General features: G+C 52.6%; 9 protein-coding genes across 9 annotated transcripts; 5 read left to right on the top strand and 4 right to left on the bottom strand.

The window, feature by feature from the left end:
• Positions 1-79: 79 nt before the first annotated feature.
• On the top strand, positions 80-2,665 carry A1O3_06822 (uncharacterized protein; the record flags this gene model as incomplete). The annotated part of the gene is made up of 1 exon (XM_007736938.1): positions 80-2,665. One exon carries the CDS (start codon positions 80-82, stop codon positions 2,663-2,665), a length of 2,586 nt encoding a protein of 861 aa, XP_007735128.1.
• Positions 2,666-2,879: 214 nt separating this feature from the next.
• A1O3_06821 (uncharacterized protein) lies at positions 2,880-6,116 on the bottom strand (the record flags this gene model as incomplete). Its single annotated transcript, XM_007736937.1, has 2 exons — positions 2,880-5,101; positions 5,150-6,116. The coding sequence occupies 2 exons, from the start codon at positions 6,114-6,116 to the stop codon at positions 2,880-2,882; spliced, it is 3,189 nt and encodes a 1,062-aa protein (XP_007735127.1).
• A 1,615-nt stretch (positions 6,117-7,731) lies between these two features.
• Positions 7,732-9,625, bottom strand: A1O3_06820 (uncharacterized protein; the record flags this gene model as incomplete). The annotated part of the gene is made up of 5 exons (XM_007736936.1): positions 7,732-8,910; positions 8,964-9,314; positions 9,364-9,444; positions 9,491-9,560; positions 9,615-9,625. The coding sequence occupies 5 exons, from the start codon at positions 9,623-9,625 to the stop codon at positions 7,732-7,734; spliced, it is 1,692 nt and encodes a 563-aa protein (XP_007735126.1).
• A 1,392-nt stretch (positions 9,626-11,017) lies between these two features.
• Positions 11,018-12,504, top strand: A1O3_06819 (uncharacterized protein; the record flags this gene model as incomplete). Its single annotated transcript, XM_007736935.1, has 6 exons — positions 11,018-11,163; positions 11,225-11,292; positions 11,344-11,368; positions 11,425-11,623; positions 11,675-12,082; positions 12,142-12,504. The coding sequence occupies 6 exons, from the start codon at positions 11,018-11,020 to the stop codon at positions 12,502-12,504; spliced, it is 1,209 nt and encodes a 402-aa protein (XP_007735125.1).
• Positions 12,505-13,890: 1,386 nt separating this feature from the next.
• A1O3_06818 (uncharacterized protein) lies at positions 13,891-14,850 on the top strand (the record flags this gene model as incomplete). The annotated part of the gene is made up of 1 exon (XM_007736934.1): positions 13,891-14,850. The coding sequence occupies one exon, from the start codon at positions 13,891-13,893 to the stop codon at positions 14,848-14,850; it is 960 nt and encodes a 319-aa protein (XP_007735124.1).
• A 1,022-nt stretch (positions 14,851-15,872) lies between these two features.
• On the bottom strand, positions 15,873-18,173 carry A1O3_06817 (CMGC/DYRK/PRP4 protein kinase; the record flags this gene model as incomplete). Its single annotated transcript, XM_007736933.1, has 2 exons — positions 15,873-17,305; positions 17,354-18,173. 2 exons carry the CDS (start codon positions 18,171-18,173, stop codon positions 15,873-15,875), a joined length of 2,253 nt encoding a protein of 750 aa, XP_007735123.1.
• Positions 18,174-18,879: 706 nt separating this feature from the next.
• On the top strand, positions 18,880-19,195 carry A1O3_06816 (uncharacterized protein; the record flags this gene model as incomplete). The annotated part of the gene is made up of 3 exons (XM_007736932.1): positions 18,880-18,901; positions 18,953-19,042; positions 19,101-19,195. 3 exons carry the CDS (start codon positions 18,880-18,882, stop codon positions 19,193-19,195), a joined length of 207 nt encoding a protein of 68 aa, XP_007735122.1.
• A 712-nt stretch (positions 19,196-19,907) lies between these two features.
• A1O3_06815 (uncharacterized protein) lies at positions 19,908-21,205 on the top strand (the record flags this gene model as incomplete). The annotated part of the gene is made up of 3 exons (XM_007736931.1): positions 19,908-19,978; positions 20,039-20,285; positions 20,375-21,205. The coding sequence occupies 3 exons, from the start codon at positions 19,908-19,910 to the stop codon at positions 21,203-21,205; spliced, it is 1,149 nt and encodes a 382-aa protein (XP_007735121.1).
• Positions 21,206-22,398: 1,193 nt separating this feature from the next.
• Positions 22,399-23,002, bottom strand: A1O3_06814 (uncharacterized protein; the record flags this gene model as incomplete). Its single annotated transcript, XM_007736930.1, has 2 exons — positions 22,399-22,880; positions 22,936-23,002. The coding sequence occupies 2 exons, from the start codon at positions 23,000-23,002 to the stop codon at positions 22,399-22,401; spliced, it is 549 nt and encodes a 182-aa protein (XP_007735120.1).
• Positions 23,003-23,320: the final 318 nt, after the last annotated feature.

Here is a 23,320-nt window from a genome sequence, read left to right as displayed (position 1 = left end):
TTACACGTAACCGGACACCTTGTTGCCGCACAGGGGACATGCTTTCCAATCCTCCCCATCCTCCTCCTCGCCATTCACCATGACCTCTCAACACGCCGACTTCGCGGCCAAACTTACCGCCCCTGTGAAGAAGTCCGTCTTTGAGCGCCAGAAAGAAGAGGCAGAAGCCAAAAAGGCTCGGGAACAGGCAGAAACGGCGGCCGTACTCGAAGATTTTGTCAAGAGCTTCGACGATGAAGGAGCACCCTCCAGTTTTCCCTCGCGGAAGGCTGGCCATACAGGAGGAGCCGGGGGCCCTGGGCACGGTAACAACTACGGTCCTGGACCAGGGAAGAGGCATTTCATAAGCACTGGTCTGAAGAGCGGCCCAGGAAGCCTAGGTCCCGTCCATAGTTATGGCAAGAAGAGACACTACGATGACTATGCTTCAGGGCGAGATCGAGATCGAAAGGATAAGATGTTTTCCTACGATCACGACGAGAACAGGAACAGCCGACTGAATTCGGGTGCCTTTGATCTCGACGAGGAAGCCAGAGACGTGGATGATTTGAAGGCGGCGGCAAAGCCAACATTGCATCTCTCATCTCTTCCGCCTGGAACTTCGGCCGCTGTCATCAAATCTCTTTTCACTTCATCACCGTTGACCATCAACAATGTGCGTATCCTTCCTGCTGCTCCAGGCCCAAGCAGCGATCGAAAGTCCGTCTCCGCAATCGTCACCCTTGCTGCGGAAACACCAGCCACAGACATTGATACGACGGTTTCGCACCTCCAGAATAAGTACCTCGGTTTTGGATTTAATCTGTCGATATCCCGCCATTTGTCTTCCGCAGCATTGACGGGATCCAGCTCCTTGAGCAATAACACGCCTTCAGCCAACTTTAACAATCTTCCTTTTGGCGCAAGGGCTATCCCGCAGCATACCTCACTCTCTCGAGCTCCTCCGCCTGGTCAAGGTCCAGGTCGTTTTGCGCCACCTGCATCATACACCTCCTCAACTCCCTATGGAGCGAGACCCACCAACGTTCCTCCCACCCAAGTTGCAGTTCAAGCTCCCAGTGATCTCAAACAACTCCGGCTGATCCATAAAACCGTAGAGGCTCTGTTAACCTTCGGGCCCGAATTTGAAGCCCTCCTGATGTCGAGGCCAGAGATCCAGCGAGGCGAGCAGTGGGCTTGGCTATGGGACTCTCGTTCTGCTGGCGGTGTCTACTATCGCTGGCGACTGTGGGAGATCTTGACAAATTTCAAAACGCGCAAGGGTCGCCACCCAGTCGCCTACGGCTCACGGCAACAGGGAGACATACTCTTTGAAGGCCAGAGTGTCTGGATTCCTCCTGACGATAACCTCAAATTTGAATACGTAACGAAGGTCGAGGATCTCGTTAGTGATGACGATTATAACTCGTCCGACGAAGAGGACATAGACGATGGGGGTGGCTTGGCGACGCGATATCGTGACCATCAGAAGTTAGGCCCAACAGCAGCAGATTCTGCACCTGATACCGATGGGATCGGGTATCTGAATCCCCTAGCAAAGACGAAACTCGTCCATCTCCTGACTCGACTGCCGGAGTCCAACGCCAAGTTACGCAAAGGCGACGTGGCTCAGGTGACAGGCTTCGCAATCGAACATGCTGGCGCTGGCGCAGAGGAAGTCGTTACCCTCGTCACACGCAACGTGATCAAGCCATTCTGCTACAACGTGAACAAGAGAAGTCAAACTCCGGGTTCTGACGAGGACAGGTTTAAAGAGGACGCGAACGAAGGTGACGAGACCGAAAAGACCAAAGACTCGCCCGGAGACACCACGCCGGCCTCGCTCGTAGGCCTCTATGTGATCAGCGACGTCCTCTCGTCTTCTGCTTCCGCAGGTGTCCGACATGCGTGGCGCTACCGCTCACTCTTCGAGACTCAACTACGTCTGCAGAATGTGTTTTCAATCCTCGGTCGCGCCCCACGGGACCTTAACTGGGGAAAGCTCAAGGCGGAAAAATGGCGGCGAAGTATACAGAGCATCCTTAGTCTGTGGGAGGGATGGTGCGTTTTTGCTGGGCAGACCCACGAGGCGTTTGTTGATGAGTTCCTCAATCCGCCCCTCACCGAGAAGGAGCTCGGAGAAAAGCAGATGAAAGAAGCAGAAGAGAAGGTGGAGAGGTTACGCGAGAAGGACAAGGAGAAGGCTGCGAGTCGTTGGAGGACCGTCGACACGGACCTCGCCCAGACAATGCTTGACGAATCCATCACTGGTACACATGTGCGAGAGCATGGGAAGCGGAAAGACGAGGATGGAGACGTGGAAATGGGCGTGGACGGGACACCCATGGCTGACGAGGACGATGATGAAGACGACAATCTCACGGAGACCAATCTGGACGGCGTGCCTATGCTCGACAGTAGCGACGAAGAGGCGGACGTGCTCGACGGTGGCATCGACTCAGGTCACCACCAGATGCCTGAGGTCCCTCCACCACCACCACCTGAGCAGCCTGAGCCGGCCGACAATAACGCAGAGGCGTCAGAACCAGTGCCTGCCCCTTCAAGGGAAGAGAGCAGGCCTTCACTACCAGCATCAGAGGCACCACCGCTTGCCCAGGCAGCGACTGTACCTCAAGGCCGTAGAACCCGTCCTAAGGCTATAGACTTTGACGACATGTTCAAGTAGAAGGCCTAACCCAGGGATCCCCAAGCAAGAATTTCCATGACTTGGGCCCAATCGTGCAGGTTGTTCAGCGATCGATCCTAGAGAATAGCTTTATAACTATCAATCGATCATAGCCAATCAGTAAATCACAACTATACCCCCTTCCCAGGTGCATCGTACATCTTATTGTCTCATTTCCCGTCTAGTGTAGCCACTACCCAGATGCTCAGGGATTCTACACTTCCTCGGTACTGGCCTTGCCCGGCTCACCTTCGGTCTGCTTCACTGCGCGAGGTTCCTCAGCGGGGCTTTTCTCTAGAGGCACGGTCCCTGCGTCGGTCCCCGCCGTCGTTTGTTTACTCGCTGGAATGGCGTCGGTATTGGGGTCTGGTACCTCTTTTTCGAGTTCCGGTCCCGAAGCTTCAGCAGCGCTTGCCGTGGTATTTTGAGAAAGTCCAGAGGCGTCCTCTTCAGACGGCTTGTGGCTCAATGGATTGGACTTTTCTTGTGACGGTGTCTCAAGCGGAGGTTCCGACGATTCATCAACCGTCTTTGTGACGATGCCACTGGTATGTACTACTGACTCATCTCCTGTGTGCTCCTCGTTGCTCTCGGCGTGACCCGTGGAATCACCAGTCGAAGGGACGGGCGCATCGACTGCGGTGGGATTCTCGGTCTGTCCTATTTGCTCACCAGAGAGCTCGGTAGTGGTAGGAGCATCTTCGATCTTTGACGTAGCTTCGGGAACGGAAGGCTGGTCAGATGATACATTGATCTCGTCGGTATCGTCGATTGTCCACAGCGCACGTGGTGTGAATATTGAGAATTGCGGGGTAGTAGCGGCCGCTGCCGAAGATTTGGCCGGTGCTCTTCTTTGCGGGCCTCGGGCTCTTCCCTTCCGGGCATCCTCCAAAGGTTTTGCTTCTTCGGAAACAGGCAGAGGCTCTTTCTCCTTCGGAGGACCCAAGCCCAACTTCTGGTTGAGGTCGTTCAGGAAGTTGCCCCTCAAGCCAGCAATTTTACTACCTTGGCCAGGTCTTGCCGGGATCTGTGGCTTCGTTTTGATGATAGGAGGGGACACCTTCTCCTGTTCAGTCAAGCCGGCAGAATCTCGCGCATCTCCCGTTGTTTTCTTGGCAGGACGAACTGGAATTTGAGGCTTCGGTCTGTCAGGTATACTCGGGACCTTCTTCAGCTCAGTCGGCGAGGTGGATGTGCCCGTTGGTAGGGCATGGGTGGCTTTTTGAGGCCGTACTGGAACATTCGGGGCAACTTGAGCTGAAGAAGCATCTTCGCCCAGTCTGCTCTTGTCTGCAGGACGGGGAGGTACAGCTGGCTTGATCGGTACCTCAGTTGGACTCTCGCCTTCGTCATCAGCCGGTAGAGCGCTGACCACGGTAACAAGATGGTGACTGTCCGGGATATCTTCCCAGATGTCGGAACTAGGGAATCGAGGTACCGCCCCTGGCCTGGTTGGCATGTCATCTCGGAGGTGTGGAGCAAACTTTGATTTGGCGAGTCTCTCCTGATTTGGGATGAGTTTTCTTCGTTCCGCTTCGGTGGGTTCTTGTTTGCGTGCTGCTTCCTCGTCGGGGTGTTCGAAGGTCTTCGTGGCAGCTTCTTCTGGTTGGGAAGGGAGATCTGGCGTTGAGACCGTGGCAGAATGAAGGGCGCTGCTAGGAGTATCTTCCCAAATATCTTGACTTGGAAATCGTTGTCTTAGCGTATTAGGCCTTTGCTTGAATCGCTCAGCATGGCTAAGGGGTTTCTTCTTGTCGTCGTCATCTTCGGGGAAGAGCGGTTCATACTCCTCAACATCTTCCAACGGAGTATGCATGCTGTCGCGTTCATCAAGATACGGAACAGAGCGATAAGCTGACTGAGAAGTAGATTGCGGCCCGTGTATGCTAGATGGTCTGCTTGATGGGGTTGCATCGCCGCTGCGATAGTCCAGTTCGAGTTCACTACCACGGCGTTCTGCTCTGGGAGAGACAGCTGGTTGCAAATGTTCAATGCCCACAACTTTGGCAACTTCGTCCGCCGCCAAGATAGGGACAGTGTAGCCATGCTCACTAACATAGCCATCCTCTCCCGTTGGGTGCGAAACGTACGGTAGCGCCTCTTGCGTTTCGTTGAGAGTCTCCTCACCACCCGTGAGCTTGTTGAAGCGACGGGCAGGTTGGATCTGGACTTCCTGCTCTGCTTCACTTTCGAGAGCATCATGATCATCAGATGTACCAGACACAGAGAGTCTCCCTCGGCGGACCTCGGCTGGAACTGTGCCATCAGCCGGGAAACTGGCCTTTCTCAAGGGAGACTCCACAACGGGCTGAGAACTGTTGGTCACCGTCTTGGCAAGGCTGTTGGGGGTGTTCATCTGGGACCTCGAAACGAACACCTCTGATGCAGCATAACCGATCTGCTCGTCTGGATAGGAGTAGGTAGTTCCTGACGTACCTGTGAGGGTCAGTAAAGCAGTGGCCTAACGCAAGGATTTGTGCTTACCGTATCCAGCTCCCCGGATAGCGGTCTCGCGCACTATCTTGTTCAAATCGTCGGAACTCATCGCAAAACTGCCCCGGCCACTCCCAATGCTTTCGTAGACGCCGTGGCCGGTAGTTTCTTCATGTTGAGCTGCCTCAGGATGCCTGGCGTACCAATCTTTTTCAAACTTGTCCTGGGGAATCACACCGTGGCCGTGAAGGCCGTAGCTGCCGGGAGGAGCAGAAACCTCTCTGCTTTTTGAACGCGAGTGGAGTTTTCTGTAGGCACCGTTATCCCCGGTATGGGACGGAGTCATGCCAGGTGTAGGTGCCTGAACATCACCCAGTAATGGATTGATAGGGACTCGGATGCCTATTTCCGCGGGTCCAGATTCCTCTCCGTATATAGATGAGCGACGTTCGCTGCCTAGTGTAGAATTTGGTCTCGAAAAACTAGTGCGAGTCCTCACACGCCCCAGAATGTCACCTTCGTCCTGAGCCGGAGTGGACGGCTTTCCAATGCCGTGTTGGGCTGCCTGTTGGGAATCTGTTCTGGTGACGGCCTGAATCTGTGCCGCAGCACTAGATTTGGGTAAGGACGGCTTCGGAGCGTACAACTTGAGGTCGTGGGCGATATTTCTTGTCTGAGTAGCGGAATCCGTAGCGGGAGCCGAAGCCGGAGGCTGCGCGGCTGTCTGTTCCATTATCTCGCCATATTCCATACCTTCTTGTCCGAGGGAAGGGAGATGTTGGACACTAGGCCGACGCGGCATTGCCTCGGTTTGATCGTTGGCCTTCTGACGAGAGAAGTTGCCATTCCAAGGCTCGTTTAGAGGAGAGCGAGGGAAGTGGCCAGGAGATACGGACCGCTCGAGTCGCTTGTTGATAGGTCGTGGGGGGACTTCAGGCAGCTTGTTGGCACCGTAAGTTGCAGCTTGTTGGGCTCGAGTCGGACGAGGCGGGACGGTGGGAGCAACTTGAGCCGACATGATGGGCAAACGAATGCTTGATGTCGACTAGAAGTTTCCAGGTCAGCCAAAGACCAAATAAGAAAGGTATTCAGAAGGTGATGGGAACGCAATCTCAAGGTGTTCACCGCTTTAGCCAAAAATACCAAGTGGTGGGATGAAGATCGGCAGTCTTTTTGATAAGAGCCAGACAGGCGGCTGAGGAAGATACGTACCGTGGGAAAGCGAAATGGGGGGACAATTACAAAGAGAAAGGGGATATTGTAACAGATAAAGCGACAGTTGTTGGGATATGTTGTATGGGTGGTGGAAGACAAAGGAAGGAGAGGAAATGCGTCTGAGGGAACACAGCAAGAGTCTTGCGCTGTTTATTTCTTCCATGCATCAGAGTACGAGGAAAACTGGAACAGGGCGAGGCGCAGGCTCTGGTTCCAGGCACGGGACAAGAATAGGCGGTGGCTCGGTGGCTACCTACCTACCTACTACGTACCTAGAACTCCGTACCTATGATGCGGTGTCTCCAACACTCACTACTGCGTACTAGGCGGGCCTCAGCCCGAGAACGAGCCCCCAAAGGGGCCTGTTGGGCCTGCTAAATCCCAATGCCCACCTGGCTGGAGCCGATTCGGCTAGTTCTCCTGCTGCAAAGCCGTCACCGCTTTCTCCCTCGTCGTAATTCGCGGACTCGCGGAATGCAGGAACCAAACACCACCACTTCCCACAGCATGACGTGATAATGTGATCCTCCTGCGGTTCTGATCCAAGCTGCTGTTGGTGCTGTTGTCATTTGGCATCATCCAGAGCTTCCAGTGAGCAATTTGTGCAGTTCCACTTCCACCTCCGCCGCATCTTGTCTCAAGATGAAGTGTGCCGACAGTGAAACCTGTTCTGTGAGAAACGCCGTGCGGGAACGGGAGGAGCAGAAGGAAAACTTCGATATCTCACGTGGCCCGTCCCTGCCGTCCTCGCCGTCCTCGCTGTCAGTCTAGGATGCATCATGACCGTCTGGCCTCTTTCTTACTTGTCCTGAATCCGTCAATCACCACCACCGTCCTGCGGCCAGGTCATCGTAATACTAGTAGCAGAAAGAAATACAGAATTGGCCTAGCGGGTTCCAACAAGCACACCACGCAGTCTCCCCTCTGCCACCTGACCATGGCCAATTTTCGTGCAGTCCTCCCCCTCCCCCGTCCCCCGCATTTCGAGGTCAATGCAATCGACAAACCCTCGCCGTGGAGACCGGAATCCAACAGGCCAGGTTGATGATGCAAAAATGGGTCGAACCGACGGATGTGGGAGTACGTACTCGTAATAGCTTCACAAACTAGACTGCAGGAAGAGGGATGCAAGTTCCCCACTTCTCCCTAGACAGCAGCAGAATCACCCAGGACAAGGACGACGGGCACTGAACTTGCTTTCTCTGCTATGTTGCTTTTGCTATTCACGAATCTAGTTCTACCGGCCTCAAGATCCCATTCAACCATTATGGATGTTGCCAAATGCCTCGTGTGTACCGTTCTACAGGGTTTCTATTAGTACTATTCCATCATTCAGTCGCCCCGCCGCGCCACAGGAGTATGTTCATTGCAGACCTCCGAAACCCCAATCGCGACATGGCTGTGGCGTTGGGCGAGCCTCACCAGTTTCGGTTCAAGATCCGCGAGTTGCCATCCTTGCCTGCCGTTGCGGTCCCGCCTGTGGCATTCAGGGCGTCCTTGTTGCTGGTCTCCAGCCGGCCTCCCAGCTCTGCCTTTCCGCCGGTCATACGCCGTCCAACGACCACATTACCATTCGAGCCCTTTTCAGATTTCGTCTTTTTGCCAAACAATTGCGCTCCCTCCACCAATCTCCGTTCGGTGTTTCGTCGACCATTGACAAAGTCGGGATAGTTCAAGGTCAGCTCAACAGCGCCGTTGACAATGTTATCCGCGGCTTCCACTCCCAACATGAACGAATGGTCTTGATTGCCGACCTCATACCTCCAGGAGCCAAATCGTCCTCGACTGTAGATACCCTTCTCCTCTAGAGCAGGTAGTAGCTGCTTCAAGACTCCTTCGCGCTCCAACGTTGGGGTGGGATAACCATGGTCAAAGCGGCGGTGGTATGTGGACACGATTTCGTCTTCAGGTTTCAGCATTTCGGTGTTGACCAGTCCTTGCATACAGTCCTTGAGAAGATTATCCTGGTCGACAGGCTTCATGCTCGACTCGGAAACCTCCAGCATAATCGACCAATACGGTCCTTCTTTGGCCTGCACACTCTGCCGTCGAGACCCATTAGCAAGTTGCAGCGTAGGCAGCTTGACATCTTGTGCAGGCTGGTTGTAGGGAGAATAGTTCGAGAAGATGGTTGCGCGGTAGAAGGGGCAGTCATCCTCCGGAAAATAGAGCCAGCATTTGTCCCCAATCCGTTCAGGGCGGGTCCCACGGATGCCGACACCGATGACATGGGTGCTACTGTAGAAAAGGCCCTTGGAGAGAGTGATCAGTTTCTCATCTTCCATAGCCTCTGCCAAGAAGTCGACAGCCATCGTGCTGATCAGTCTTTCATAGTGCACCGTAGTGCCATCTGCCAACAGCACCTGCTTTTTGTCGGCATTGACCTTCTTCACTGTGCCCTTCTTTCCGAAACGCTTCTTCTCGGCAGGCAGGGTGTTGGCCACGGCAATCCAGATGCCACCTGTACCATCTCGAGCTGGAAATCGGAATGTGGCATTAGGACCCCAGTTGCCGGCTGTCTTTTGGAGAATCACGTTTCTCGTGACAGCCTTGACATCAGGAGCGGCCACGCGCTCTCCTTGCCACTCGCATTGCATCTATTAGGCTGTTAGCGATGATTGGAAGACCGGACAGGGTAGACTGGTATCACCTTTGTGGTTGGGACGGCCCAGACCTTGAAATTATATGGTCGCATGAAGATATCCGCAATCCCAGTGCCCATCATGCGTACAATCCATTCGTCAAAATTCTTGGGTTTGGTCTTTGCAACTCTTGCTTCCAATGTAGCATCGATCAGACCCTCTATGCACTTGACTTGTTCATCTTTGGGCAGCATGGAGATGTTGTTCTGAAGCGGGTATGGAACCCATAGACCCTTAACGCGCACGTAGGATATTCTCTGGTGCGTATACCAATCATCTTCTTTGGGCAAGGCTTCGTCGATGCAGTCGTCGAAGTACTTGTAGTGAGAGAAGATGACGTGGCCGCCGACATCGTAAAGCTAATCGCATGTCAGTGTGCGGTAGGTATATGAAGGGTGATCCACGTACGAAGCCTTCTTTGGTCACATCTGTTGAGGCAAGGCCGCCAGGAGTCTCGTTCGAATCAACAATCAACCACGATGGTCCATCCTGTTCGCGGTCAGCAGAAGGCCGCACCATCAAGACGGTGACATACAATCTGATTCAGTCTTTTCGCAGCGCCTAGGCCGGTCGGCCCTGCACCAATGACTAGTACATCAACTGATCTGGATTGCAATCAAGTCAGGACAATGGCGACGAATGTTCGGTTGGGGGCATACATTTCGGACATGGTGTCAGTGAAGTCTTGCTTGACCAAGTCAAATGAATGTGCGGTGATCTAGCAAAAAGCGGAACGCGAGATATCTAGAGAGCGTACGGAGTACAGACACAATTGTCAAGAGAGGAGACCCCAACGTGCCGATATTGCGGTATTACGAAAGAGACAGATGTTGCGATGTTGCGGCTGTAAGGTCTCTCTCTCCACTCTTAAAGTTTGCCATGACACTGGTTAATGGGCCTTATCGGACGAAGCGATTAGGGGTTTCTTGGCAGGGGGCACCTCTACTAGCACGTACTACGAGGACTCATACTATTACTATTCCAGTGTTGACTCCAGGGTTCTTTTTCTCCCGAACCACCGCCCCCAGCATTCGGTAGCTGGCATCTTGGACATCATTAGCGGTGACGAGTGCAGTGTGGCACAAGGGATGCAAGTTGCTCAGACACTATCGATAACTTAATCCCATGTGGAAATGCGACGCCGTGCCGTTCAGGGGCCGCAGTTAAGGTTGGCCCAGGTTTTGTGAGCGGTAGAGACAATGCAACTTAGCCACCACGCCGCTTCCCGTTCTTGCTACATGTCAAGGACGATCAAATTGGACCTGTGTGACACTAGGTGACTGATCCTTATGCAGAATCTCTATAGACAAGGGTTGATGTCGTGCAACACAGAGAGTGCTTCACATGCTTCGGACTTCCGTCTAGCAGCCTTGTCAATGGTACTCCGTATATCAGTATGTTGTACTGTACAGATCGGAGAAGTCAGTGTGAGAATCAAGTACAATTGCTGGTCCAAACCCACATCCAAAGCTGTCACCGGGATGAGAGTAATAATGACCCGCCGGTCGGGAGTGTTAGACGTATATCAATACTTAACTAGCAACATCAAGGACGCGTGTCCTTTGAATGGCCAGGGGCGGAGATCTGATGGGTGCTTCAGGCGAAAGATTTGAAGCCACACGCTACCTACCGCTATAGAGCTAGTTATACACGCTCTGATTGGACAAAATTGGTTAGACTCCGGCAGAGTTTCCGCTTAGGTGGGCTCTGATCGTCTAAACTGTTCAACCATAGGGCCACGCTCTCCTTTTCTGTGCCGGTCCCTCTTCACCTTTCCCGCGCCTTTGTTTCCGCCCAGGCTCTCTCCTCGACACAGCTTGCGTTCAAGCATCGCAACCCCCAACTTGGCAACGCCATCGCCATCGCCATTTGCCATCTTGTTCTTTGTCGCGTCTCTTCTACTGCAGAGCATTGCCTCGATCTCACTCACCCGTCAGCCGTTGCTCGCCTCATGTTTGCTTGAGGTTTCGCCAACCTGTTGCAGCCACAGTCCTTCACCAGGTCACCGCGGCCTTTTTCCTTTCAGGACTTCCTCGTCCGCAGCCCACAACCCTTCCACGCCATGGCGGACGGCGAGAAGAAAGCCCGCTTGTCGGGTGAACAGACAAGAGCCGCAGAGCCAGCAACACTATTACCTACAACTAATATCCCAGTGGCTGAGAAACAACCACCGCCTGCGCCTTCACTTCATCCAGCATTTTATGTGGTGTACGTGCCCTCTCTCCCACACAGCGTGGGACAACGCATTTGTGACTGATACGTTTGGCAGGACATGGATCGGCTTCAGTGGTGGTGTCATATTGTTCAACAAATGGCTGCTGGATACACTTGGATTTAGTACGTCTCTACACCGGACCTTGCTCTATATGTGCTGACCTCAGATGCCAGAATTCCCCATCACCCTAACAGCATGGTGCGTTGGCAATGGACCTTACATCTGCTGCACTCGAGACTGATACATATCATTAGGCACATGATATTTGCGACGTTCATGACCCAAGTTCTAGCAAGGACTACATCTCTTCTTGACGGACGCAAAAATGTCAAAATGACTGGACGAGTCTATCTCCGCGCAATTCTCCCCATCGGCTTCTTTTTCAGCCTGAGCTTGATTTGTGGAAACAAAGCATACCTGTACCTGAGCGTATCCTTTATTCAGATGTTGAAGGTGAGTACGCCAATCACAACAGACGAACCATATTGCTAACAAGTTTGGAAGGCTACAATGCCGGTCGCGGTTCTCCTCACTACCTGGGCCATGGGAGTTGCGCCTCCGAGCCTGAAGACATTGGGCAATGTCTCCTTTATCGTGATTGGTGTTGTCATCGCATCGTATGGAGAGATCGAATTCGACCTGACCGGGTTCCTATACCAAGCGGGTGGCATTACCTTTGAGGCGACGCGGTTGGTACTCGTCCAACGCCTGCTCAGCTCTGCCGAGTACAAGATGGACCCGTTGGTCTCCCTCTACTACTTTGCGCCTGTGTGTGCTGTCATGAACGGAATAACAGCACTGTTTCTTGAGGTACCCAACATGAGCATGAACACGGTCTACGATGTTGGCATCTTCCTGCTGATTGCCAACGCTATGGTTGCATTCATGCTGAACGTCTCGGTTGTCTTCTTGGTAGGTTTTCGCCATGCAAATCCGTTGTTTCGCCTTGCGACTGACTCTCCCGGTCACAGATTGGCAAAACATCATCATTGGTTCTCACACTCTGCGGTATTCTCAAAGACATTCTCCTGGTCGGCGCGTCTATGATGATCTGGGGCTCCCCCGTCAGCAAGACCCAGTTCTTCGGTTATTCGATCGCTCTTGGTGGGTTATTATACTACAAGCTTGGAGCAGAGCAGCTCAAGCAATACGTTTCTCAAGCCGGCCGATCCTGGTCTGAATTCGGAGTGCAGCGACCAGCAATGCGGAAGGCTTTGGCGTTCGGACTGGTCGTGATCACCGTTTTCCTGCTCCTCGGTGGATTAGCTCCGACATATGCGCCGTCCCAAACGAAGAACTTGAAAGACATGCTTAGCACCGGCATGGCAACATAACAGTGTCACATTTTTGGAGGGAGAACAGAGCATGACATACTGCCCGCGAAGATGGATGAACGAAGCTCGGGCAAGATGTCTTGCCATCCTGGAAATAGAGACCGAAATCGGAATCATCAAACATCATGGGGTGCGCCCGACTAATAGTGATGGCTGAATGTTGAGGGGTGTGCAATTCGTGCGGAGCACAAAACAAACAACATGAACTGTATGATAGATGGTATCTTCGGGGCTTTTCAGGTGTTTGGGTATGCAAGTACAGGCTAGAAGCTACTGGAGAATCAAATGCACACAGTTATAGACAAGCCGACGAGGGGAGTGACTAGTATCATACCGCTGATAAGAAGGTGTGTGCCGGGTGTGAACGTTTTCTACAAATCACGTGCATTAGGTAGGGTAATACGGGACTTTGGCAATGGTGGCAAGGGTACAGCCAGCGATTGGAATAGGCGAGCCAAATTGGCGGTAGTAGGTGACCTCAGGCGACTCAGCGACTGTTAGACAACGCCTAGGTTGCACTGGGGCTTGTGATTCATGTAGTCTAGGCTTGCCCCATATTATGTCAAGCCTGCCTTGGTGCCTGCCACCTACCTGCTAAGCCCTAAAGGCTAGGGCTCTGGGTCTGTGCAAAATAGAGCCCTTGGCAGTTTTATTGGGCCGCTAAGACCCTGGTTTTGTCTTTTCTCACTGACAACTGTGGGTTCTGTAGTCAAAGCCTCCAGCTCCATAGGCTGTCGCCGATACGTGATATGCAGCTCACCCGGTCAGACCAGACGTTCGCTCCAATGACCCGGCCTAATGATGCTGTGTTCCTGGCAATCCCGCCCATCTAGGCATCCCTAGTAGGTGCCTAGGGTGCCCGAAGACAGTCTTAAGGAGCCCTGCACCTACCTATCACTCCAGGCTACGTCTAGGCCTAGGCACTAGTCGCTCTTATGTCGTATTTAGTGGAAATAGCTCGAAAAGGGCATGCCGAATTCTATGCGTTGCCGTGAAGCCGCCGTGCCGCGCAGACCCTCATCGACGTATCCCCCGGAGTCTGTTTTTGTACAAGGACCATCATCCATCTGCCACTTGCCATGCAGCATCGTCTCTCAGCTTTCCCGCAGCATGTGTCCTCGCCTGTCTCAGCGCACGCTCGACAGCTATCTATTTCCTCTTTCTCCTATCCCTTCCCTTCTCTCTTTGCTCCCACCGTCGCTCCATATTGATATATATGCTTAGACCCGGCCGACCCTCTCTTGACTCGTCTCTTCCCTACTCACGCATTCTCATAGATCTACTCTCTTCGCTTCGGTTCTTTACCTTACCAGCATCTTTACAGGTTCTGACTGGACAGTCTGCACAACGTGATTACTGAGGCCATATATTCATACAACTGTCAACATGTCTTTTGCGCCGTTCGAACAGACTCAACTACCGACTCCCTCCGACACCCCCAAAGCTATGGAGCAAGATGAACCCTCTCCAACCTCGTACCCTAATCACTCAACTACGTGGACTCCAGTCGACAGTACTACCCCAGTCACTACCAACCCGTCGAAGAAGAGATGGCGTGATGATTCACACTTGGACCCAGAGGTGGACGGCTCTTACTTTGCCCCTGCCAGACCCCCTGCGCCAGTTCCCGAGGAAGAACCGATCTACGGCGCAGGCATGACCCTCATCAATCCAATGATGGGCATGTCCGTCTCAGCGGAAAGTCAAACGGGGACATGGTATGAGGAAAAGTCCCAGGAGAAGGCTAGCGAAGATGAGGCCGTGGCGACCCAGCTTAGACCTGAAATGCCTTCCAGTCGCAAATCTGTGCGTCTGACTCCAAATTCGATGCGCCTCCCGATCGATTTTTCTGCGGCCTCTGCGCCGGCCAGCCCGCCTAAAACGGCCGTGGACCGACAAGGGTTCGACGAAGTCACCTTAGCACTGGGCATTGGCTGGACCAAAATGGCCGCGGAAGACGACTCGATTCAAGCCGCTGCTAGAGGCTGGGCCAGATATCTGGACAACCATTTTGCCCGACATATCCACGGTGCGCAAATCATACTGAAAAGCTCTGGACTCAATGCATATCTTGTTGAGGCTCAGGAAGGATATTTCTTATTCGGCGAAAGTTTGCTTGAGGGGAAGTTGGTGGGCCGGTCCTGGGAAACATGTCTTCGAAATCTGAAAGCACAACCTATCATCTTCGAAGGTGAAGAAGTTTTGCGAGCGGAGAGAACGCCAGGACCAGAAGCCGCCCAGGCTGAACCGGCCCAGCAGAACATATTAGAGAATTGGGCAGACTACAACCGCTTGAACAATCCCCAGCTGGTCGCTGTCGCCAATGGCGGTATGGATCTTGATTGAGAAACCCCGGCAATTTACCGACAAGGTCACACTCCTCCCTGGCCCCCCTAGGGCCCCTGGAGTAGAGCGGCCATGGTCTGGATTCCCCAGGCTCGTCAGTACCGGTCGTGGCTCTACCATTGACGGAGTCTCTGGCCGAATGTGCCGCCTGACACGTCAGGGGCTAGCTTCCAAGTCTCCTGCCATTAGCCTAGCACAAAACGGAAACAAAACAAGCCTGGCTGACCTACAAGAGCACCCAAGTTCAGATCAATGCCTGGTGCAACACACACATGAGGTGATCGGCCGGCTATCGCTGAACAAGCAAGTGACCAAACCCGCTTGTGTGCCTGGAACTCGCCCCGTTGGCCTCAGAAGCCGTCGTGTCTTATACAAAGGATCTACCAAGAATTTATGTAAAACAACGTTTCCTTCGGGATTCAAAAAATACGATTATACACGTTAAGGAGCAGTCAACGTTTCGATCTGGAAAACTACCTTATGCTCATGTAACCAGGTTGTTCGGGAGCTGTTCAGACTCAACCCTGTCTATGGCAACCTTGCCACCCAGGATCAAGTTCTGCCCTTTTCTTTCTATTCTCGATCCAAGACCAAGTTCACTTCATCCCATGGCCGTTTAGACTTGACGCAGATGCACTGTTTATGCCCTTTTCCAATTTGTTTGAATATCTGGTCCTGCTGCTTCTTGGCCTCGGGGACATTGCGCAACTGCATAATCAAGCTCCGCGGAGTGTCGTCTTGTCCGATCGGCTTGTCTCTGTTGAGGGCACGGATGTCTCTCTGGACATGTTAACCGATTTGGATGGTCAGACACTCTTGGACAATCTTTCGCGGTGTCCGTGTGGGAGCGAAAGAAGCAGTGGCGCCCAGGACACCGAGGCGGGTGTGCACTCTGCAATATCAAGATTTCAAAGGAAACCGTCTAAATACACGACTGGTAGGTCATAGAAATATGTTTATAAAGTGCTCATGTATCCTCTTAGCCGAGCTCACCCATGTGAAATCATCAAGAGCCGGACTGCCTATGTCTTCGTCCTTGTGATAAAAGGATGTTTCAACGCGTCATTAGGTGTGATCCTCTTCTCCGGCCGCAAATCAAGGCACTTGTCCAATAGATCAACAAATGACTCTATCTCTTTCCGCTCTTGCTCGTTCATCCGCTTATCCTTTGGAAGTAACCTAGATCTCAGGTCCCTGACCGGTTTGGCCTTGATATCAATCATCTTGATCAATGTCCGACCAGTGACTTTGTCCGTCTCTTCAGAACGGAAGTTGAGCAAGTCGTCAAAGTACTCGTATGCCAGGGCACCCCGTCTTAGGAGTTTGTGCGGAAATTTCCCCCGACATTCCATAATTGCACGAAGCATGCCGTTATTGTTGCGCCCTGTGAACAAGATCTTGCCAGTATAAAGTTCGAAAAGCGTACATCCAATCGACCACGTATCAATTCCGTAGTCGTAGGGGACACCGAGAATGACTTCGGGAGCTCTGTAGAATCGAGACACAAGATAGGGTGCTGTGGCATTCTCCGCGATTGGTGATGCCGACCCTAAATCGCAGATCTTGACGGCACTTCTTGATTCATTGATGAGAATATTGTCAGGCTTGAGGTCAGCATGAATGTACTGACACTTTCTCAATAGACTGAGTCCGAGGAAGAGCTGTTGGGCATAAGCTCGGATGGCTTTGAGGTTGATTCCTACATCCCTGCCGAATTTTTTGAGCACTTCTCGAAGATTCATTGAAAGGTTTTCGAAGACCATGCATAAGTGGCCTTTGTGATCGAACGAGCCCTCCAGACGAATGATATGCTTCTTGTCTTCGGGGTCGTTGGCAGCAATGTCCTTGAGGATGTCAATTTCTCTGATACCTGCCTTGCGCATGGTCTCGTTGTTGCGAACAATCTTGATCGCAACTGGCTTACCCGTACGCCTGTCCGTAGCTCGGACAACGGACGAGAACATTCCCCTGCCAAGATTTTGGGTGACATGATACCGGTCCTGAATCAGCTCACCGAGCATTGTAATGTAATACCCGTCATGATCATCCCAATTGTCCATCAGATTGACGTCCAGAGCTTGAGCGGCTTTTGTCCCTTCTTTGGGCTTCGCTGGAGCTTCCGCGAACATATCATCATCATCTTCTTCGGCGAACATGTCGAAATCAGTGGACTGCTTCATTAGAGGCGCCGATGGCTCGCTGGTTTGTTCAACCACATGTTGTTCGGATTGTTCCAGAGATCGATCATCTTCCTTAAATAAACGTTTATCATGGCGCGCTCTTTCATCTTCCATGTCTACAGTGGGGTCATAGTCCGCAGCTGACGGGCCATCCTCGGCGGGAGAACCTCTTCCAGAGTTAGTCAGATCCGTATCAGCTTCAAAGTTGACTTCGGTGGGAGACTGCAGGGCAGAGACCTCTCTCGGAGTCCGAGGCGACGAGATCGTGGGCGATTCTGCAAGCGTCAGCATGAGGTCCTGGGAGCGGATTGCGCAAGACTTACCAGATCGGTAGGGAGTTGACATGTCAGTGTCCGGTGTAGAGCTGGCGTGAGTTGAATCCACTCCTAGATGAAGTGCTTGAACGAGCAGAGGTGGAGCTTGGCCGCGGAATTTGTTTTTAATCGCCTCACGACGCTTCCGACGTTCTTCAATGAGGGCTTCTTCGTCCATTGGTTTGTGCTCCTCGATACCGTCAATCGTGTTCTCCGACGGTGTATCGCCCAACGATCGATCCCTGCGCTGGTCATTCCGTGGGCGAGATGCCGACTCGCTGGAGCTGGCCATGTTAGAGCTCGAGTCGAAACGAACGGATTTCAAAGTCTGCGACGGTGCTGTATCTGCGACCGTATCTAGTCCTCGTTGTCGACCCGAGTGCTTCTCACCGGTCTCAGTCCTGTCAGTTGCATTGTCTCCCCTCTCCCCCCCATCATCTCCAGGCCGATAATGCCTATACGGCGATCGACTTCTGCTGCGGCTCCGAGAGTATGTTCGAGATCGTTTGGCACCGCGCTCTTCGTAAGAGGCATTCCGGCGATGCGCGTAGCGGTCAGACTCGTATCTGACACTAAACGTGCGCGCATCATTGATCGACCTTCCTCTGTACGGATTGTTCTCTCGTGGACGGTTCTCAGCTCTATGAGCCCGATAAGGGGATCTCGAACGCGATCGGTGCGATCTAGATGCGATGTGCGATGAAGAGTTGGGTCTGGTATGACGGTCAATCTTGCTGTTATTGTGGATAGAAGGTATGTTCTTTGCCTTCGTTTCCGAGTCTGAGCTGAGGATTTCGCCCTCAGACTGGCTCGGGGATATCGAAGCCATAGTGGTGATGTGCACTTGGAGGCCGGGACTGAAACCTAGCCTTCAGTCGAATCAAGCGGTTAGCCACGAACTCTGAGATGGGAAAATTGCAGCTGTAGAGCCCGACCGGTGCCGTCCCGCCGTATCCCCCTCAGACCCTCCGACAAAGCATCCAGGTAATGCTCAGGATAGTGGCGCCTTGGCTAAATACAAAACGCAGCAGGGCAATAGAGAATGCTCTGAGGGGAAATTGCAAAGAACGATAGACCAACAGGCTTGGATTGGCCGTCATGGGATGAGGTCAAGCCTTCCGACTCCAGGCTGCGCAGAACAATTGCGGCCAAGAAGCAGAGCGAAAAGCAGTGGCCAATAGACATAGTTTGAACGTTATCGGAGCGAAGAGCACTAAAAAGTCCCGAACTTGCGTAATGCCAACGAATTGCGCGATAGCCTGTGCTAAATCCCACGTAGTGGTGACGCTAGCTTGATAGCCTCCCCTAAGGTAGTTCATTCAAACCAGCCTATCTATCACGTGGTCAAGAGGTGCGGATACAACTAGTACCTACGCTGTCGAACATGGGCCGAAGTCACCTCAGTGCATCAAACTTGAACATACAAGATTCGATACTGTTTGTACCTCTCACGACCACTTAGACAGAGGATAGGCAGGGCCGATTTCTCAGATTCAACTTCCTTCCTTTTCATATCCGAAGCACCGCAAATCACGATGGGTGGCCAAAGCCGTGAAGGTGTGTGCGCGCAACGAAATCTTATGCTCAGGCGACCCTAACTCTTGACAGGCGGCAAAGTCAAGCCACTCAAGGCACCAAAGAAGGAGAAGAAGGAGATGGACGATGACGAAATTGCTTTCAAGGCCAAGCAAGCCGCAGGTATGGCTGATCCTCATCGAGCCTGTTGACCGCAGCGTCCACTGACTCGTTTGCGCAGATGCCAAAGCACGAAAAGAACTGGCGGAAAAGGCAAAGGGCAAAGGGCCTCTGAACGCCGGCCAACAGGGGATCAAGAAGAGCGGAAAGAAATAGAGGATTGATGATACCTTGTGTTTTGTAATGAGCAGATGAGAGCAAGGCGCAGATGATTTTCGCTGTCCCCCAGGCTGGAGGAGTCGCTTGGAAGGGTGGCCTTGGATCCAGACCGGTATGGTGCTTTTCCTCGAATCGATATGGTTTATCTACATGCCACGCATGGGTTATACTTTGTGAGTTGTGTGCCAGTTGCAACAACTGCAGGTTGGCGCGCAGACATGCAATACGTAGGTATCCAGGGTGAGAAGAGGTGCAAGGCTGCCAACAGCCACAGGCTCACTGAGATTCGCAATGGAGTTTATGAAATATTGCAAGTGCTTGCTTCGCTTGAATGCTGCGTGCGCCATGAGGGAGACGGCTTTCCAGGGCAGCTGGCCAGCCGAGACAGGCATAATGAGATTGCATCGCTCATACTTGCCATCTCCAGGCTCGGCTGCTGGCTGCAGTTGCAAAAGTTATTGCCGTCTGCTTCCTGCGGCATTTTGCTGTCTGTGACCGCGCCTCATTGTTTTCTTGTCCACAATCAACCCTCCTCAGGCACATTGCTTTTCCGTCCTTTGTGCTCTTCCAAATTCTTATCCTACAGCACCTCCCTCTTGTGTCTTGTCAAAATCGAGCCATATCAGGTTCCAACACTTTCGTCTTCTCCTCGTTCCCTCATTTGCTCCTCTCCATCCTATCTCTGTGAGCAATTCGCCCTATCTTCATCATGGAAGACAACACTCCTCCCGAACCACGTGAAGATCGTGGTCCTCGCATCCCTCCTGGAAAGCTCGCTACGTAAGCCGTTGATCATTTCTGGAGAGCCTTCATTAGTATTGAGCTGACACGGTATCACAGCATCAAGGCCGAACCTACCATCTCCATCTTCTACAAGCCCGCCAAGACTGCACCATTGCAACTCCTCGACGGCAAATTTCCTCAAGATGCGGCCATCGTATTCTGCGACCGTATCCGACGCGAACTCATGGACAACAGTGGCGCCAAATCCTTCACCGTGACCGGAGGTGATTTGACTGGCTTGACCGAAGTTTTAGCATGGATCAAGCAGTGTGTCTCGGAGGGAAGCATCGTCAAGTACAAAGATGTACGTTTTTCCCACCATCTACCGTCTGCAAGACAACGAAGCAGAACCCGGGGCTACTTTGGCGTGACTGACCTACATCACCATCACAGCTCGGCGACGACGCACCCAACCTCTTCACCACTTATGCCAACGTCATCATCTCCGCAACCTACTTGGCCATTCCTGCGCGCGACCTTGTCGAGGGCTTGACGAAGCGTATGCATGGGATTGCACGCAAGGTCCTCATGAGCTGGGAGGAAGTTGAGTGGTTCTACAAGTCGCCAAGCTTGAAGGCGAGTGGTGACTCGGTCCGCGAAGTCGCTGCGGCCAGCATTTTCTGGGCATGGTGGACGCGAAAGCTTGACGATGATGAGACTCCTGACGACATGATGTTTCTCGACGTATTGAGGCAGGAAATCCCAAAGCTCGATCAGGACTTACATGCATGGTGTGAGCGAAACGAGCAGGAAATTCGCAAGAAATGGGAATTGAAGAAGAACGGTAGAGCGGCAGAAAACGCAGCGGCCGACGGCATTGAAAACGATGAATTCGCTTCTGGCGGTGGAGGTGGTGGCTGGGATGATGATGCTTCGACTACGGCTGCTGGAGGTGGAAATTGGGACGCTGGTGACGCATTTGCGGCTCAACAGACTTCAAGTACAGGTGCAGATCAGGCCACTCGCGGCTGGGACGCAAATCTTGAGGGTTCCTCTGGCTTTGACTCTGGCGTCGACGTTGGTGCAGGTACAGCATCTCCAGCCCTCCCTGTGGACAAGAGCACAGTGTTTGATCATCCGGACAACGAAGGCCACGCTGCGGGCTCCAACGAGGGACGAGGCGCTGCGGCAGCTGGCGGTTCTAGCGACGACATGGGCGAAGATGGCGGTGACTGGGCGGATGAAGTCAATCAGCACGATACGCTCAACAAGCAGCCATGGTAGGCATTGTCAACACACGTTGTCCGACCAATATCGCAGTGGAAACCTGCTTGAAGTCTCGTGGATGTGAAGGTCTTGTTGAGCTTCACGTAAGGAAGGCTGGCGGCATGCAAGTGGAAACAGGGAATGCCAGGCTTGGACAAGACCACAAAGCCATGATCGGCGCAGCGCTCTGTAGGTGTGGGAAGAAAGACCGAACTTAACAACACTGCTGAGGCCTGAGATACAGTTGAACTGGTGCTGGTCTGGAGAACTTGTGCCTATGACTAGAGTAGCGCTGACAAAATGAAAAATTCGTGGCTATCTCATACTTCAAGTCCTGGCACTGCGATGACTAGAATCCGCAGACTGCACTGTTTTCAATGCAAAGGACAAACTCGGTTCTTTTACATTCCCTTCTCCTTGCTGCAAAGAGTAATTCTCGCACCCTCGGTGTGACATCGACATTACGTGACGATTGAGGTGTGACCAGTATAGAAGTGGTTGTTATGTACGCCGTGTATAGTTAGTGTTCTCCGATTTTATATTATTTAATTATACGCAACGGGCTATGCAATACTATCCTACCACCAACCACTCTTCAGACCGCCGTCTCCCTAGTGTTTAGGACGTTCAAATATAACCAAATGAAGTTGAAGATGACCACACCCGGCACAGGCGGTGTGTGCCTTCTACTTTACTCTTCCCATCCATTTGCAGGACCCTGGTGAGGAGACACTGAAGCTGCGTCGTTCTCATATCTAACGCTCTATCTTTGCCAGGAGGAGCACGGGAAGTACACACTAGACTTGAAACTTCTACGGTAACAGAGCAGACTAGCAGAGCCGAGGAGCACAAGTACTGATTGATTCGCCATTCACGACTTCCTTTCAACCGAAAGATACATGTGTTTGATTAAAAGGATTCTATCTGCCCCTGCGGCGCAGAGAAACTTCAATGTTAAGACATCCACGTACGTATGCAGTCAACCTCCCGAGACTCATCCATTCCTCCAGCCCCTTGTATTTCTCCTCACTGCTCAACGTGGTAGCCGGTCCTCATCCATGTTTCCAAAGTCCACCAAGCGTGAGCCGGTCTATCCAGAACGGCAAAATAATGGAGCGTCTTGGAGCGCTAAATGGCATTCTGGCTTCTTGATGTTGGGTCCTGCCGCATGTCCTCTGGATGCACCACGCAGACTGTGCACAGAATACTGCTTATTTTGTCAAGCCGGTCAGGCCAGTGAGGGTGTTCAGAAGCTCTTGGACCACACTGGTGACGCCACTAAGATCCACGCTGGCGCTGACATTGACGCTTCCAGCAAGTCCCTCAAGACTGCTGAGAAGGCTCTGGACTTCACTGATGGTCGCGGTCAAGTCGGATGAGACGCCGTTCAATGTCCCACCGACGTTGACGTCACCAACGACACCGTTCAATTGATTGAGGAGGTCTTGGACAGTCGATTCGACCGAGCTCAGGGTGGCTCCAACATCCGACTCGGCGTCAGTGACCAGCTTGCCAACCTCGGTCTCCAGGCCACTGACAGTGCTGGTAATGGTGGGCAACAGGCTGGTCAACGTGGCAAGAAGGTCGTCTACTATGTCGGACAAGTCAAGCAGTTGACGCTTCTCAGCGACCGCATTGCCGATCGGCGCCGCCTCGCGCTTGACAGGTTCGAGGGCTTTGCCACCTGGTGCAGCTATGGGAGTAATTTTAGCTTGGGTCAGACGCGGAGGCAAATATCAGAAGCCTACCATTGAGGGGGATAGCAAGCGCAGAGGCTGTGAAGAGGAGCGCGGTGAAGATGGCTGAGGGACGCATGGTGCTTTGGTTGATTGAATAGTGCTTCGGTATGTCCGGTGAGTGAATGGCAGAGAGAATATAATGAATGACTCGGGTTAGCTCTCTTGAAGTTTTGAAAACGAAGGTGATGAAAAGAGAACGAACTCAGCGGGCAGGCTGAGGCTTTAAATACGTAACAGATGGTCTCTCGGCTGCGCCAAAGACTCTTGAGAGTCGAGTCAGTGTCCTGTTCACAATCACACTTCGACCTACTTTGACTAGCATCTTGATGTTGTCGCATTGGCCTTAGAACTTTGGTAAGATGGCATCATTCCTAGCAGCAACTATTTGAAAGGG

Source organism: Capronia epimyces (assembly GCF_000585565.1).
Source record: "Capronia epimyces CBS 606.96 chromosome Unknown aczIQ-supercont1.5, whole genome shotgun sequence".
Lineage (NCBI taxonomy): Eukaryota > Fungi > Ascomycota > Eurotiomycetes > Chaetothyriales > Herpotrichiellaceae > Capronia > Capronia epimyces.
This window is presented reverse-complemented; position numbering and strand designations above follow the sequence as displayed.